Source organism: Podarcis bocagei (assembly GCF_964188305.1).
Source record: "Podarcis bocagei genome assembly, chromosome: 3".
NCBI classification, from domain to species: Eukaryota; Metazoa; Chordata; class Lepidosauria; order Squamata; family Lacertidae; genus Podarcis; species Podarcis bocagei.
In genome coordinates, this window is record NC_138127.1 from 45,070,514 (window position 1) to 45,086,363 (window position 15,850).

General features: G+C 38.1%; 2 protein-coding genes across 10 annotated transcripts in view; both read right to left on the reverse strand.

Moving 5' to 3' along the window:
* Nucleotides 1–15,850, reverse strand: part of EPB41L2 (erythrocyte membrane protein band 4.1 like 2) — an 83,737-nt gene that overhangs the window by 10,841 nt on the left and 57,046 nt on the right. For 4 of the 9 annotated variants that reach the window (XM_081187632.1, XM_081187633.1, XM_081187639.1 and 1 more), the window contains 5 exons: nt 14,829–15,001; nt 13,953–14,122; nt 7,924–7,986; nt 5,392–5,538; nt 110–163 (listed from right to left, as the gene is read on the reverse strand). In XM_081187632.1, the coding sequence (XP_081043758.1) occupies nt 110–163; nt 5,392–5,538; nt 7,924–7,986; nt 13,953–14,122; nt 14,829–15,001 (607 nt within the window). Of the gene's footprint in view, nt 1–109; nt 164–5,391; nt 5,539–7,923; nt 7,987–8,186; nt 8,220–13,952; nt 14,123–14,828; nt 15,002–15,850 lie in introns of all 9 variants that reach the window. The other 5 variants (XM_081187634.1, XM_081187635.1, XM_081187636.1 and 2 more) reach the window with 5 other exon arrangements.
* On the reverse strand, nt 11,077–12,824 carry LOC308583295 (uncharacterized protein; the record flags this gene model as incomplete). The annotated part of the gene is made up of 1 exon (XM_081187109.1): nt 11,077–12,824. A coding segment is annotated over one exon (789 nt), but the record flags the coding sequence as incomplete, so codon positions are not given.

Sequence of the window (15,850 nt, forward strand, 5' to 3'; positions counted from 1 at the left end):
TCACATGAAGAACAAAGATGACTGTAATGGTTAAATGAAAAAAGGAAGGAAGGAAGAATGAAGATTCTGAAATGTCAAAGCTCAATGGACTATGGCAAAATAGTAGAACCTTAATCGTCCTGCTGGCTCCAATGGAAGGCTCTTCTGTTTGGGGAGTAAATTTCTGTGAAACAAGAAGCAACCAGAAGACAAACATAAATACAAGTTCCAACATCTCTTAACACAAACATCTGATTTTATCATTTCACAAACAGCACAGAGGGACTGATTGCACGCTCACACATGTACAGCACAATTTGTTAAATTAGCACAGATCAAGTGCACAGCAATAAGCACACTGAAAATATGCAATATTTTTAGTCCAGAGTGCTGTAAAACTTTCTACTTATGAAAGCTCCAAAGTTGGCATTTGGTAAATCTGGATTCTTTAGGGGGGTTTATTTCACTTGATTTATCTGAACAGGATAGACCTCTATTTGAAACTTGCACTCTCTCAGCTTGGGACAGGTTAAACTCTGAAATAAATATTCTACTTTGGTAACTATCATCATCATCATCATTATTATATTTGTAAAACAATGTTATTAAGTGCCAAACAAGGCTAACATTAACTGGCCAGCTATGTTCATGTACTTGCAGATTTTTCTAACAAACCTAATGTGTATCAGCGAATATTGACACCCTTGAAAGGGCTGCTACAGGTTCTGCCAGATGTTCCTATTTCACAGATATAATATCTGAACTCACATACATTTCCTTGTTTTAGACCCTTGATTAGCTGGGCACCTCTGAAGATATATGAAATTTGCCTGTACATATGTAATATCTCAAATGGAGAAATGTGTTTAGCATATAAGCATGTAAGGAACAGCATTTTAAAAGCCCATACTGTCCTATGATCCTCAAGGAAATTGTACTGTGCCACTTGTTATGACCTAGAGTCAGGGCAAACTGACGTATGTAGATCTTAAAAGCTAAGAGATGACACACATACACACAAGGGACAGTACAAAAAAGTGAAAGGAAAAATGTAACAGTACCATTACTATAATAATTAATCCTATGACAGCAGCTGTGATTTAATTTTGGTTTCAAATTAAAGTTTAAGACTAGATTTATCTATGGCTGCCAGATAATTTCAAATATAAATGGAACAGAAAAACAATATATAGTACTATTTCTTTTGAAGATCTATGTCTACAAAACATTTAGAATGGGCAAGATAAGCTTTTAGCTTGCGCTTGCCTTTCATTTTTTCATTCAAAATAATTTTACTTCTAACTTTTAAAAAAGCACAATGGTGCAATATGTATTTACATTCTAACTGTCCGTTCCCACTTCCTGCATGGAGTTGGCACTTCTACATGCAAGTCACTGGTAAAACCAATTCATGCAGGCGTCTTGCATACACAAGAGCCATTTCAAATAGCTTTATTTTAGGCTCTGCATTTTCTCTATCCTAATTTCATCTTACAATCTTTTAATCACTGGGACACAATTTCATCTGACATGAAACCCCACTGTCTTCATATATAGTTTTATGGTGGAAAAAGTAAATGTGGAAAAGCACCTCAGGCAGCTGAGAGAAGGGCGAGGCAGAAAGCTTTTCAGAAGGTACATTATCTTTCACAACAGTGCCCTCTGCTGTCCAAAAGGTAGCTGAAGTGAAGGCAGATTTCATGCTAGTGGAAAAACCCTCTTTACTAAATAAAATTGATGCTATCTCCTCTTCTAGGCTCTAGACAAGTTAGAAAATGGAAAGTAACGAATTAAACAGCAGAAGACAAAACAGCAGCGACCTACAAAATAAAGGAAAGCATCAGGCAAGAAAAGAAAAAGGACAGGAGAGGAAAAAAGCACACAAACACAGGAAAGAGTACATTCAAATGTGTTTCCCTAAAGGATACAGCTCCATCTAGTTTCATGATATTCTTTTTTTAACCCATTGCGGATAGGATTTGAAGATGATCAAGGGGTTTCCCTGGCTCCCCTCCCCATACTGTAGATCATAGCATCTTCCTAAATCCATTCCTGTAGGGCAACAGACCCTCTCAAAATGTGTGTGATGAAGCAGGTGGGGTGACTAGAGTAGGATAAGAAATTTGAGGATTTCAGCAAAGCTGCCTTGGATAATTGGAAGGGCTTTCTGGCTCACGCAAGACATCTCTGGATCTAAGCCATTCATCAAGAAAATTGTGCAACTCTGTTCTCACAATCTTGCTCCTTTCTGAAACGTCCATTATTAAGTTGAAGCCTACATGAACCCTCAAGTGCAAACCTATTATGTATCATGGCCATTAAAACTAGCTTATTTTTCAAACTTTTATTTTCAGGCTTTTGTGCATTCCATTTTTTTCTTAATTAATATTCCATTTTCCCTAGGACATTAATTATGAAAGGAAGGTTAGGCAAGATAGCACATTTAAAGCTGAACTATAAAATGTGTGCAATAAACCCAAATTATAACCCAAATGTGGGCTAAATGATTTTGTGAGCTTACTTGGAGGAATTGTTGATTGTCAAAGCACATGGCTGTGAAGGCAAACACTCATTTTATAATATAAATTTATGCTGGAGTGCAATTTGGAGCACAGGAATGTTGAAAAGAGAAGTGCCCTCCACTTTTCAGTATCAATTGTTGCCTATAAAGCTACTTTTGTAGAAAACTCCCACCTACCCCAATCTATGTACATGAAGAGTTTCATACAGTTCAAAAGTCAGTAACAGTTGATCCCACAAGGCACCATGATTTTCTTTTCTGGCTGTTAAAATCCAGCACCTTCCACTGAGTAATATTCACAATAGTTGCTGATAATGGCTTGTATTTAAAGCAGTGCTAGTGAAGTTCTGCTGGTGCCATGGCACCTCTATTTCCTTCCCTCGCATGCTCACAAAAATCTTCTCTATAGGGTCCCTCAGCCCTCCAGAGCTGATTCTGAGGACACATGGGGGGTTGCAGGGGTGAGAATGGGAAAGTCCCATTCCACTAGTGCAAGTCTCTTGGCTAGTGACCAATATTTCCCCAGCCTAAATATTTCATTTGTCTCCTACTACTCTGCCCCTGCAGCAGTGAAGAACCTAAGGAAACAATTTATTAGTACTACTACTATGTCAAAACATAGCACTATTCTTAAATAGGCTGCTAGCTCTAACATGTTCAGAATGAGTACAAAAAAATTGATGGGGAAAAGAAGGGAAAAAGCAAGACAGTGATGCATACTTAAACCTGTAGCATAGTCCTGAATCTGAAGGGAACTAAGACAACCTTTCAAGAAATGACTAATTTCACTGATAAAATTTAAACTCTCTAGAACACAAGTATTATATAAATTGACAAGGGCACTGCAACTATAATGACACTACAGTTATTCTCACTAATTTGAAGTGGATTATCAATTTCTTGCTCAGCTTGGCAAGTATTTTGCTTATACAGTACCAACTATTGGAAACTTAAAACTGTGGCGTATTTCTTATTCTATTAACTCGTTATTATTGACAAGATGTCTTTGGACAAAGACATGCAACACATTAACAAATATGAAATTGGCTCCCTATGCTGTGCTAGGGAACAGTGGTATGAAAACTAAACTGAAGGTAACGCCAAAGGAAGCACATCCCTCTTTGAGGCTGAATTTGGAGAAAAGTCAAGCTCTGTTCAAAAAGCACAAATCTGCCACTGCGTAGGGTATATGGCAGATACACCTTGAACTGGCACCTGAGCTTATAATACTCTATATGCGTATCAGGCAGCATCATTTAAAGCCTCATTTCTTAATACACTAAAAAGAATACAGCCTTATCAACAGCTAAATACCCTTTGGAACAAGAGAAGGCTCTATTTGGGAAGATCCCATTCTTTGACATTACTGATCTGCAGAACAGTTTTAATTGATGTCAATATACATTCAGAGAAATATAGTTGAGTCTTCATTTTCAAATAGCTTGAGTGTGGCACATTTGCTAGCTAATCCATTTTGTATTTTACTTTATATTTTACTGATGTTGGCTATGTTGAGCACGTTTGATGAAAAGGCAGAATACAAATTTAAGAAACTGCAGAAGAGATAACAGCCACAGTAAACAGCGAACACAACAGGCAGAATGCTAAAAGAAACAAATACATCCACGCAGTGCTTTTTATGCTAGGACAACTGGCATAAAAACAGGCAGAGAATTCCTGTGTCACTGGCATAATCAACATTGTTTTCTGCACAGACATCTGGTATACACTATCAAGCATGGAGTACTCTCTGAATTATCTCTCCCCAAGTACACAGGATGGGAAATGCTACAGGTTCAGCTCTTCAGTGGACCCATGTCTATGTACTGGGTATTATTTGTGCTAAACAGAGATTAAAAACCACACATATGGTTGGGTCATTAAATACTGAAAAGCCCAAAGTTGTTTTGTTTTTAAGGCAAAAGCATTTTATGATGGAGTCTAGTCATGTCAATGAGTTACTCTGGAGACAGTGATTTCAGAATCTGCCTCAATACAGATAAAAACCACAAATAAATGTTCTGAAGTAAATACCTGGCCTACTGGCTCATTCTGGATTTCCATAATTAATCTGTGGTTGTTTGTATGGAAATGGTTCACAAGGCAATCTAAGAGGTAAACTTCAAAAGTGCTGAACAAAAAGTGCATTTCATTCCTGAAAGCATGCCATACACTGGCACATCTATGGCATTTGTTTTTCTTTTTTAAAGGACACACACACTGAAAACTGTAAATAGAAATACAAGACTGGAGCTTACTGATACTGGAATTTAAATCCTATTAGCGTTCTCAGTACCATGTAAATACATTTGAATGTCATTTTAGCAGTATACATTTTATGGTAATGGCCAAGTTGAATTTTCTAAATCTCCTTTTTAGTTGCTTGACAGTGCTTCACTCAAAATGCATTAGACATAACACCACTAAATTGGAGTGCATTCAAGAATAACTTTTTCTGTAGTACCTGTTTGGAGGGAGGGTTGTGAATTGTGTTTCCCTTACCCCTTTTCCTCCTGTTGAAGTACTTCTGCCTCCAAATTACTGTAAATGGTGAGGCAATGAAATGACTTAGGGACTTGGAGTGAATATACTTGGAGCTGCACTGTAAACTGACATTCCACACTCTTTATCTAAAACTCTAAAATTATATTATTAATAACTACTTCATTCTTACTTTCTCAACCTAAAAAGTAATGTAGTTACTTTGAAATTTTTGCAGACAGAAAGCAACAGATGCACACAATGTTAATGTGTTAGCAGCAAACAAATATCACATTAGCAACAAAGAAACACCCCGTATCTTCCTTGTTAATACTGAAACACAATGTATAGTTTAACTATTTTCTTAATTTTGTGGCTATGCATGCTGACAAGGGTCTTCAGTGACATACCCCTTGTGTCTGTAGAGACAGAGGTGTGATACGCCGCTTTTCCCATTCATTAGGGCGTGGCTCAGGAGTGGATTCCATAAAATTGCGCTTGAGTTCACTAATGCTAGCCTGATGCTTCAGTAATTCATCCTGGGTCTTATCCAGGTCCTAAGCAACGTGTAATGTAAAAAAGGTAGGACAACATGTGACAAACATAAACCATTTTTTTTTAAAAAAAAACACACCATGAAAAGTGCCTGGGATATCAAGATTCAGTAATTTACTTATTTAAAGTGTTCTCTTTTTTTACTATGACATTATGTGCTTTTTCTTTTCTTAATCTTTGCAGTATTATCAAATTGAACTACAAGGCAGTTTCTGAGATGTAGAACACTTAGTAACAGAGCAAATGTTTATTTTTTTTCACTATAAGGGCAAAATACCCATAATTATGACACACTCCCTAAAAGTGAAGACCAGGCCACCCAGTCTCCAGATGAAAAGCAGGGTTTGCCTTCACCCCAATAATATCCAGGATAAACACACCATCTTTTGCCCACAAAAGTACATGGCACTATTTACTGTGAGAGGATGGGGATCAAGCATTCTATTAATGTACATTTAGCTTTGAGAGCATAGTTTGCCCCCTCCCCACCACCATGGACACCAGTGACTCTCACGTGAGAAGATCATAGGTAAAGAATTGTGGCTTCAACTGTTTCTGTGTTGCAAAGTACAGCAACCATGAGATTACCCATTCTGTAGGGGAAAGCAGTACAACACACAGGAAATGCTGCGTGACCAGAAATAATTTAGGCATCTTGCTTTATAATTTATTTAAACAAACATAGTGAAAGCTTGCACTTCCCAATTCTCCAGCTACAATTCTATGAAGTTCCTTTGAAGCAGTATGTCATTCTTAAGACATGGGCATGGGTCTCTCTCTCTCTCTCTCTCTCTCTCTCTCTCTCTCTCTCTCTCTGTGTGTGTGTGTGTGTGTGTTGGGGCTAGAATCCATGCTGCAACTAATTTTCAAATCACATCTGAAGGCACCATAAAATAATATGCCATTATGCCGAATGACATAATTCAATCATGCTGAAAGCTGACTTTCAGATATAATCTTGTACTAGAGGGGCAATAAGATAGCATGCATATCAAGAAGAGGGAAGGAACAAAAAGAGTGCCTGGAATATTGGGTTGGGAAGCAGGCTCTGGGATAGAAGAAACACTGGCGGGGGGAGAGAGATAAGTGACAAGGACAGCATGGAGGAAGGACATTTTTCCATAGTCTGTTGGGGGAGGAGGACAACTGGAGGTTTTTTGTGTTGGCATTTAATTAGCCAAAATATTGCCCCCCAGACTTCCATGTGTATGGCACTATGAGATTTAAAAGTGTAAAAGCAGTAAAAACTTCCAAGGGGTACAACTAGTACCTTTAGTAACAATCTAAGTAACAAAAAAACAACCAATTGGTAGAGATTTATCACAGTTTGAGTCAATAGAGTATTTTCAAAAAGAATGTTGGGTTGAGACCAGGCACATTTCTTGGATTTGTTCAATGCAACGTTATGCAGTACACTTTACAGTGTTTTAGTAAAATTATACAAAGTATGTATTTAGTTATCGGAAGCTGCCAAAAAGCAACATAACATATTAGTAAGGTTACTGTAAATCTGAAGATTTTAATGTAATGTTTTTGCATGTATACAAATAACTGACATCATCTAAATCTAACAGTGCAAATAGCCCAATTTGGATGACAAAGCTTGCTCTTCTGGATCCAGAGTTTTGTTACTTTGAATGCACTATTTGGATGTAATAGGCAGTGGCGTAGCGTGGGGGGTGCAGGGGGGGCCGGCCGCACCGGGCGCAACATCTGGGGGTTAGGGTTAGGGGGCGCAAATCCACGGGTTAGGGGGCGCAAATTACTTGCCTTGCCCCGGGTGCTGACAACCCACGCTACGCCACTGGTAATAGGTAAACAATATTTACTCAAAATGGCTGCCAAAAGAATCTACCATTCATAATTTCATTGCAAAGGCAATATAGTGCCTCCTGATATCACAACAAATAAAGCACGAATTACTTCATGGTGTAAGTATTATTTTACTATAGAATTAGATTCAGCTCTCTAGGATTCCAGCAAGAGAACAAATAACTTCCTGGTTCTAGTTTTACTGCATCATTTTTTACTAGCATTCATTGCCTCACATTTCCAGTTATGCATAGGAAATGTAAAAGGAAACATGAGTTGAATTCTAGATGGTGCATCCTCAACCATTTTGGCAAGTCTTTAAAAAAAGACTTCCTCCAAATATTAACATCTAAACAGGGCTATAAGTTCTACTTGCCATTCCAAAATGTATTAACAGCTGCATACTTAAATTCATTCATTTACAGTGACTAAGATTGGTTTTCAACATGCATGTCCAAGTCGAACACCCCCATGCATTTCATGCACTGTGCCTAGAACAGCCTGCAAGTGACCTCCAATCTCATGCAGCCTGGCAGCCCATGAGGACAGAAAAGTACTCCTTAGATTATACAAACCTCCAACATTAAATTGCTATGTCTGACATAAATATTTTCCCCATCTATTCTCAAGGAAAAGGTCTGTAAAATTAAAGCACACACAAAAGAAGACACGGAAAAACAACAACCCATGATCATCAACACAACAAAAAAGTGTTTAAAAGTTCAATAAGCGGGGATTTTAAAATAAAACAAGGGTAGCCACTATGCAAACATAATCGACAGCAGCCTCAAGCACTGATAATAGCAGGCAACAACCAGGTGTAATTGAAAATATCCACCTCCTTGCGAATTTCCTCCTCTTCTATCTCTGCCTATGTAGGCCCAGAGGTCAGCAAAAGAAAACACTCATTAGTGTAGACACTGAAGTAGCACATGGTCTTTTGTTTAGAAATACTACAAACAATGTGCTCTATTTACAAACCTTTATTGTTTTTGCCTCGGATGCTGCTCAAGTTATTAAACCACTGCAGTCTTCCACCTACAACACTGTAGAAATGGCTGAAGTAATTTTTGGTATAGGTGAAATGGAAAATGGAAGATTTGTCTGTCTCTCTACAACCATCGTGTTTGCTTATTTTTCTCCACAGTTTGAAATAATTTTTTTAAATCTGAAGGCGAAGAGATCAGCTTGAATTCTGAACACTGAAGAAGAGTGATTGCAATACCAACACAGAATGTATCTGTAGTACGTTTACTGTTAAAAACTATACAGGGGAAATTACATTTGTATTGTTAAATGCTGAAAGATACCAAGAGCTTTATTTGAATGGTTTGTTTTATGCTTTTTGGGATATCACATAAAAATATATATTGCAGACTTCAGGTATAACATTAAACCATCGTTTTGGGCTCTGTGAATGAGCCAAATGCTTGTGCACTCCCTTCTCCTCCCCACACACTCCAGTTTAATGACTTGCTCTTTAGTTCAAACTAAAGTTTGCTGTTACTTACAAACCACCAGGATTATAAATCACAGTTTGTAGCTGAATGCCAGTTTTTGTCTGGAGGGAAAGCACAAACCACAGTTCAGTGCTCTGGATGCAACAGAAAATTATGGTTTGCACTAAATAGGAAGTAACAAACCAAAGTGAAACATGAGATGAGAAGAGGAAATGCAGTACATGAGCAGAAGCTTTGTTCATGTAATATCAAATTATGGCTTGGTGTTATAGGTTAGCTAACCAAGAGTGACTTGCCAGAGGCATCTGGAATACAATTTTAATCAACGTAATTATGTCCCCACAAAATAAAAATGAATCAATATATGAATTGCCAGATATTAAAACAACCTCTATTAGTTTAAGGTCATTGTTTTAATAACTATTTTACTTTTATCACACACATCTCTTACTAGCAACTATGTAAAAAGGAAAGTATAGTCTGTACCAAACACATTATCAGGATATATTTATCCCAGTCCCACCTTTATCTGAGGTTTTTGGAATTCTTGCTGCAATGCAGTATCAAAAGTGTTTAATTGATTAAATAAGAAAATAGTTACCATAATATACAAATTGGCATATTAGATTCCACTGAAATTAGGGATACAAATATCGCACCTGAACACAGCTGTCTATAGCTGTCCTATGTAGAGTTGGACCACTGGTTTAATTGGCACAGTCCTGTCTGTGTCTGGTTGGCAACAGGTCTCCAGGTTCTCAGTGCAGTTATGCACACTATTTTGGGGTTTCTATAAATGTTTCCCATCTTGCTGCCTGACTTTCTTCAGAAACGGTACAATCATTTCTGTCTAATATATATTTATAATTCTGGTATTATCAACCACAGGCAGCTAGCTCACCGCAAGGATTTCCCTGCTACAATTTTCTGCTTTAAATCTTCATAGTATGCTTTTTTTTAAATACTGCAATTGCATTTGCCCTATGGAATGCAGACAGTGTTGCCCAGTCAAAGCATATGGACATAGTCAGGAGGTTTAACTTATCAACATTAACATCAAAGTATAGCTTTTTAAAAATCCATGCACATATAAATTGCATTCAATGTAATCCTGACAATTTTAGCCAAGCAGGAGTATGCTAAACTAAGGTAGATTAAGATAATTTTGTACCTGACAATGTTAAAATTGTACTGGTCAAAATTCAGCACCCTCTTTAAAAACTAAAACAAAAAAAACTTCTCTCTCCACCCTCTCTACCTACTACCCAAAAAGCTAAACTGAATTTCAGAACTGACACATGGTCAAGTTCAGATGTGATGAGAAACAATGATTTTATTGAACGTATATAATTGGCCTCCTATTCTCTCAATTAACCACAATTTATCATTATGCCCAAACCCTAAACTATTATTAACCCTAACTGGGACCTTGGAGCCGAAATTGCATGCCTAATGCACTTTTCTATTGCAGATTTTATGCAGAACTGAACACACTAGTAAGCAATGGCCCCAAATTTCAATCATTTAATTTTTTTCCAACTATATCATTTACAGGTTTCTTTTGGTACATGCATGCACTGAAAAGGTACTACAAAGAGTTTATTGATTGAGCTATGGAGTACTTTTTTCACCCACAAATCTTAAAATATTGGGGCACTTTCCTACCCCCCCCCATTAAAATCTGATCCAGTGATGCAGATAAAAGTACCCCCAAAGTTTCATTTTTGAAAAATAATCATTGGGGCAAAAAAATGCTTTTTTTGTTCCAGCTTATGTTAATGCATTAGAAAAAAATTAAAATCTCATTTAAAGAGGGGAAAAAACTGACCCAGGGAAAGACATTTTTTTACACCAGACCTTTTGGCTACATTCATCGGAATGTAGGTTGGAGTAGAAAAGGCACCACTTAAAACATTTTGTTAAGTTATATTATACATCTGGGTTACTAGTTCATGGAAATAAGCCAACAAACCATGGTTTGAAGTTCATTTGCTTCTTTTCTACTATAGTTTACTAACTTGGTTTGGATGTACCACCACTTAATCGTACCTACCAAAAAATGGAAATGAATGCTTCCAATATCTCTGTGGGTGTAGCAAATGACAAGCACACAAGTTCAAGGCTCACATAGACTCATTCTCAAAATGATAAACAGCTGCTGAACTTGTTCCTTGAACAAGGAATTTCAAGTACTTGTCAGTGCTAGAGAAGAACTAAAAAGTAGGAGAAGAATATGGATCATGGGAAGGCAATTAAATCATTTTCCCCCTCAATAAATGCTAAGCTGTGTTGCAAAGTACTGTGTCTAACAGTTAGCTAATATTTTTGGCAGATCCCATGTGAACGTGCCTATCCAGGAGTGTACCTAAGGGTTAATGTTGGCCCATGTCAACAGTGTAGGCTGAGGCTTAGAATCTGCCTGCCCATCTGCATGCTCCCTGGGCCATTCCTCCACTGCTCTGGGCAGCCAAGCAAACACACGGGCTCCTCTGACAAGGGCACAAGGGACAGTGGGGGTGGGGTATACTTCTCCTTGCCATGGGGGGAAATGAGCCTGAGATTGCCTCTGATCATATCCAGAAATGTGTGGACTCAGTGGGTTCTGACAGACATTTTGCAAGGAACAGCACCTTCATATGAGAGATGCACACAGGGCTGTTGTGAGATCGCTGTATCCCTTTTTTAGAATGGCTGCAGTGAAACTGTACACAGCTCTTCGCAAAGATAGTACACTGGAACCTTGGTTCCCGAATGGCTTAGTCGCAGAACAAATCTGCTCCCAAATGCCACAAACCCAGAAATAACTGTTCTGGTTTGCGAACGTTTTTCGGAAGCCGAACATCCGATGCTGCTTCCGCTTGAGTGCAGGAAGCTCCTGCAGCCAATCGGAAGCCGCGCCTTGTTTTTGAACGGTTTCGGGAGTCAAATGGAACAGATTAAGTTTGAGAACCTAGGTACCGCTGTATACAGCACCTAACTATGGTCTCTCAATACCACTGGGATATAAGCAGTAGATGTATGAGAAGGTCCTTAAAAGGACCATGTGAAGTGAAAAAATTGTGAATGCTTTTTAAAAACACTAGATTTTATGAAGATAGATGCGTAAATATCTGCAGAAGGAATACTTTTTTCCAAAAAAAATAGGGCGTCTGCAGCCTCATGCTGAAAGGATGAAGGTTGAATTTCTCTCTTAGTACACCCAAACAAATCTACAGGTAAGTGGCAATTTAGACAACAAAGTTACACACCTCCTCTTCCTCAGCTTTGTCTTTTAGAGCAGTGTCATTAGAGGTGGTCAGAGAAATTGCCTTAGGCTCCAGGTAGCAGAGGGACAGAGCAACAGGAAGGGACAATGTGAGTGAGAAAGGAATAGACTGGATGGTACAGAGAAGCAGCACAAAGATGAGGAAGAAGGAGGGAATGAATGAGGGAGAAGTAATGGGAACATAATGCTGAAGATAAGGTGGGAGGAACGAGATGCAAACTTCTGGAAGGCTAGGAAAGTTAATGTAACCATTCTCATCAAGCAGAGAAGGGAAATTGAAGGGACAAGGTTTGCTTGCCCTAACTGGAAAATGAGACACAGAATCATCATGATCAGTATTTTTATGAGCAGCTCTCTCTATAGCAAGAGGGAGACAATGGTCAGCCACCAAAAGATCCATAAGTTCCAAGTGATTAGTTGGGAACTTCTGTTCATTTATACCATGAACTGGTGCTTCTTTCACAGGGCTGCAGACTATGGTATCTGAGGGTGTATACATGGGTTTACCAAGATGATCATCCTCTGAAATGTCTGAAATTACGTCCATTTCAGGGATAGCAGGTAGGTTTTGGGAACAAAATGAATAAGAATGATTGGGAAGTGAAAGCTGATGCGTGTATGTTGACTGGAGGAGGGGGAGAGTCCAGTCCCAGATGCAGATGAGAGACCATGATATAAATGCACATTTGAGGGGCAGAAGGAATGCACAAAAGAGGGAGGAGGGAAGAAACTTGTTAGTGAGAACATTTATTCAGAAGTAGGGACAGCACTACCATTACAATATGGATGCCACAAACATTCATTAGTCCCAATTGTATTCAAATACAACAAGATATAATCCAAATACCTGGATTATATCAGCTCAAAAAGATTTTTATTTTTATTTTTGCCACCTTGTAAGGCTGTGAAGAATTCTGTAGTTTGGAACTGTAGTAGTGCAGTCACAATAGATGAAAGCAGACAGACATTCAAAGCTTCTACAGAAGGTGGGCAGGGGAGAGACATCAGCATGAGGACAATGTTTCCAACTACAGGTTTTCCTTTGAAAGTGCTAAATTTAAAAGTGTAACCGTCAAAATACAAATATTCCACAGATAATTCAGTGGATTACAACCTAAAAAAAAAAGATTGAATCAAATCTCAAAGTATTCTTAGTAAAGTGATTCCACACTGTGTGTGCCAGAAAAAGCTCAAATTAATGCATCTTTATAACCTGTCAATATGGAAATGAAAATAAAGTTTAAATGTCCATATCTCACACTGATTCACCTCACATTATAAAATAAATTTCCTAGCATTGTGCTTCAAGCACACAAATGATAAAAGCTAGTATAAAACATGTGTGTTACACTTAATTATGTTTTCTTCTGCACAGAGTTATTCATAGAAGATGGCAGCTGTGGTTGCATAATGTAACTATAGGTAGCACAAGTATGAATAAATCATAAAATGAATTATATATGCAAATTGATTTCACTTTCACACAACTGAATGGAGCTAGTTGCAGGGAGTTCTGAAGCAAATATATTAGCTCTGCTCCAGAGCAGCTTATTACCAAATAAGATGCCCTTGGGCAAGATTGCAGGACTTTACCTGCTCTTTCCACAACTAGGTGATGAACACAGTCCCTCTCTTTTTGGTGCCAGGTACACTAATCTAGAGAAGAGTAACTGCCTTCTAGAAAAACTGCTCTTTAGCAGCTTTCACCAGTTTATATGGGGGCCTTAAGACCTGCCCCTATATAGGTGGGTCATCCTGTGCAAAAAACCCAGCCAGAAAATTATTAGCTGAAGTGCAGCTCCACTAGTGCAGCAGTTGGTTTTAATCCATTTCCAAAATCAATTATTTCCACAAAGCTGAAAAACATCAGCAATCTTACCTTTCCATCTCCTAATTGTGGCATTTTACTTATGCCTCCATCCTCATCTCTACCTTCCCCATCTTTTGATTTTAACTGTCCGGAAGCGTCAAAGATCCTATCACCATCAGGCCCCACAGCTGTAGCAGAAAAGTCCTTAAGCAGGCTCTGGTCTGCAATACCCACTGGAGCTACAAAAAAATAGGTTTAGTTAATTCAACTATGTTTGAGAGAAATATTCCACAGTACCTTGCTCTTTATGAGACAAGTATTGTCTATTTTTTAAGATTCCAGTGGATTCTGGTTTTAGTCAGAAAATCAACGGAAAAAGAAACTGGGTACATGATATGCCAGTAAATAGTTTGGGTGAAAAAACCTTTGGAACATTTAAAAATATAGTGACTAAATGTTGAAGAAAGTGATTTGTTTGTTTGTTTGTTATAGAAAGTTGTGAGGTGCTAAAGGTCAGCTATAAAGGTATATTGGCAAATGATAACATCAAACCAATATCACTGGATAATTTTCATACATTCAGGAATGAGGAGATAAATCAAAAGATCACGCATAATGTTAATGCTATATTGACAATATTTAATGTCCACCAGGAGGAGGGGCTCTAAGACAAAGCAACTGTAGTATTGTAAAAATGAGACACATTCTAATAACTCAGGTCTACGAATGTGTTTCGATAGAAAAATGTTTCAATATATTAAATTCCATCCTGGTACATAAACATAATGGTTTTATACCCTCTGTAAGTGCTGGCCCTAAATGCCTTACTAACCATTATACACTAAGTTCAAACAAGAAGTTTATCTGAATATTCAGTTTTTATTTCTCTGAAGAACCTATGTGCGGCACATATTAGGAGTTCACTAGTTTTGGTTAGACTCTTACCACCATCAAGACTCCTGGAAACACGTTTGCTTGAGGTCCGTTCAAAGTACGGAGCAGGTCTGTCTATGAGAGTGCTAGCCTGCCGTGTCTGTGCTTGAGTACGCCCACTGTAGCGGAACTTGGAACCTAGTGTCAGGAACTTGGCCTTAGCAGGCTGCTCTGGAGATACAAGTCTATAACCCCCAAAAGAAAAAGGAAACAGGTCACCATATTCAAAGGTATTTCAAAACTAAAAAAAGATCCATATTCCAAAAGCATGTCAGATACCTACTCAGGCATTGTTGCTCTTAGAGCATTGTGGGAGCAGGGCCAAAAAAGCAGCCTTGCACCTTATATTGCATATGCAAAGTAGTCCTTAGTCAGTGTCCACACATGGGCTCATGAGCCAAACTGGACTGCCTGGCAGGCCAAGAATGGCTAGTGGGCCAGAGTTCCTCCACCCCTGTCTAATAAACATGGGGTTAAAACATGGAGGTGGCCTTCAAGAAGTGGTAGCTACAGCCATGCACTCATCTGAGGTTAACCTTCTTGCAGGCCCACATAGGGCTAGTGGGAATAGCCAATCCCAGTATATAAAAAAAGCACCAAAGTTGTCCATGATTTTTGACTTTTGTTCCTGTTTTTTAAAAAATGGGTTGAAGAGCATTTTAAAAAATGTTTCTTTTAGTACTGCATGGTTATATGCCACATGCACAGTGGAAAAATGTGAATCATTTTTCATTTACAGACATAGCTCTCCTCTTGCTATAGCAACAATTTCTGTCTTTAATTCTCTACCCTGCTGAGATAAACTTTTAATCTCTTAATAAGAGAAAAACCTAATTACTTCCTTATTTGGGATATTTTCAAGGATGCTTTAATTTACCAATCTTGGTGATACAAAGAACTGAAAAGTATGGGTACAAACTTCGAAAATATTCTCCAAATCGCACAGAATATTAGGTATCTCAGACATTTAAAACAATCACCAAGAAGCACTATATAAAAGTAAATTAAAACTTTCATAAAAATCTTATAGTACA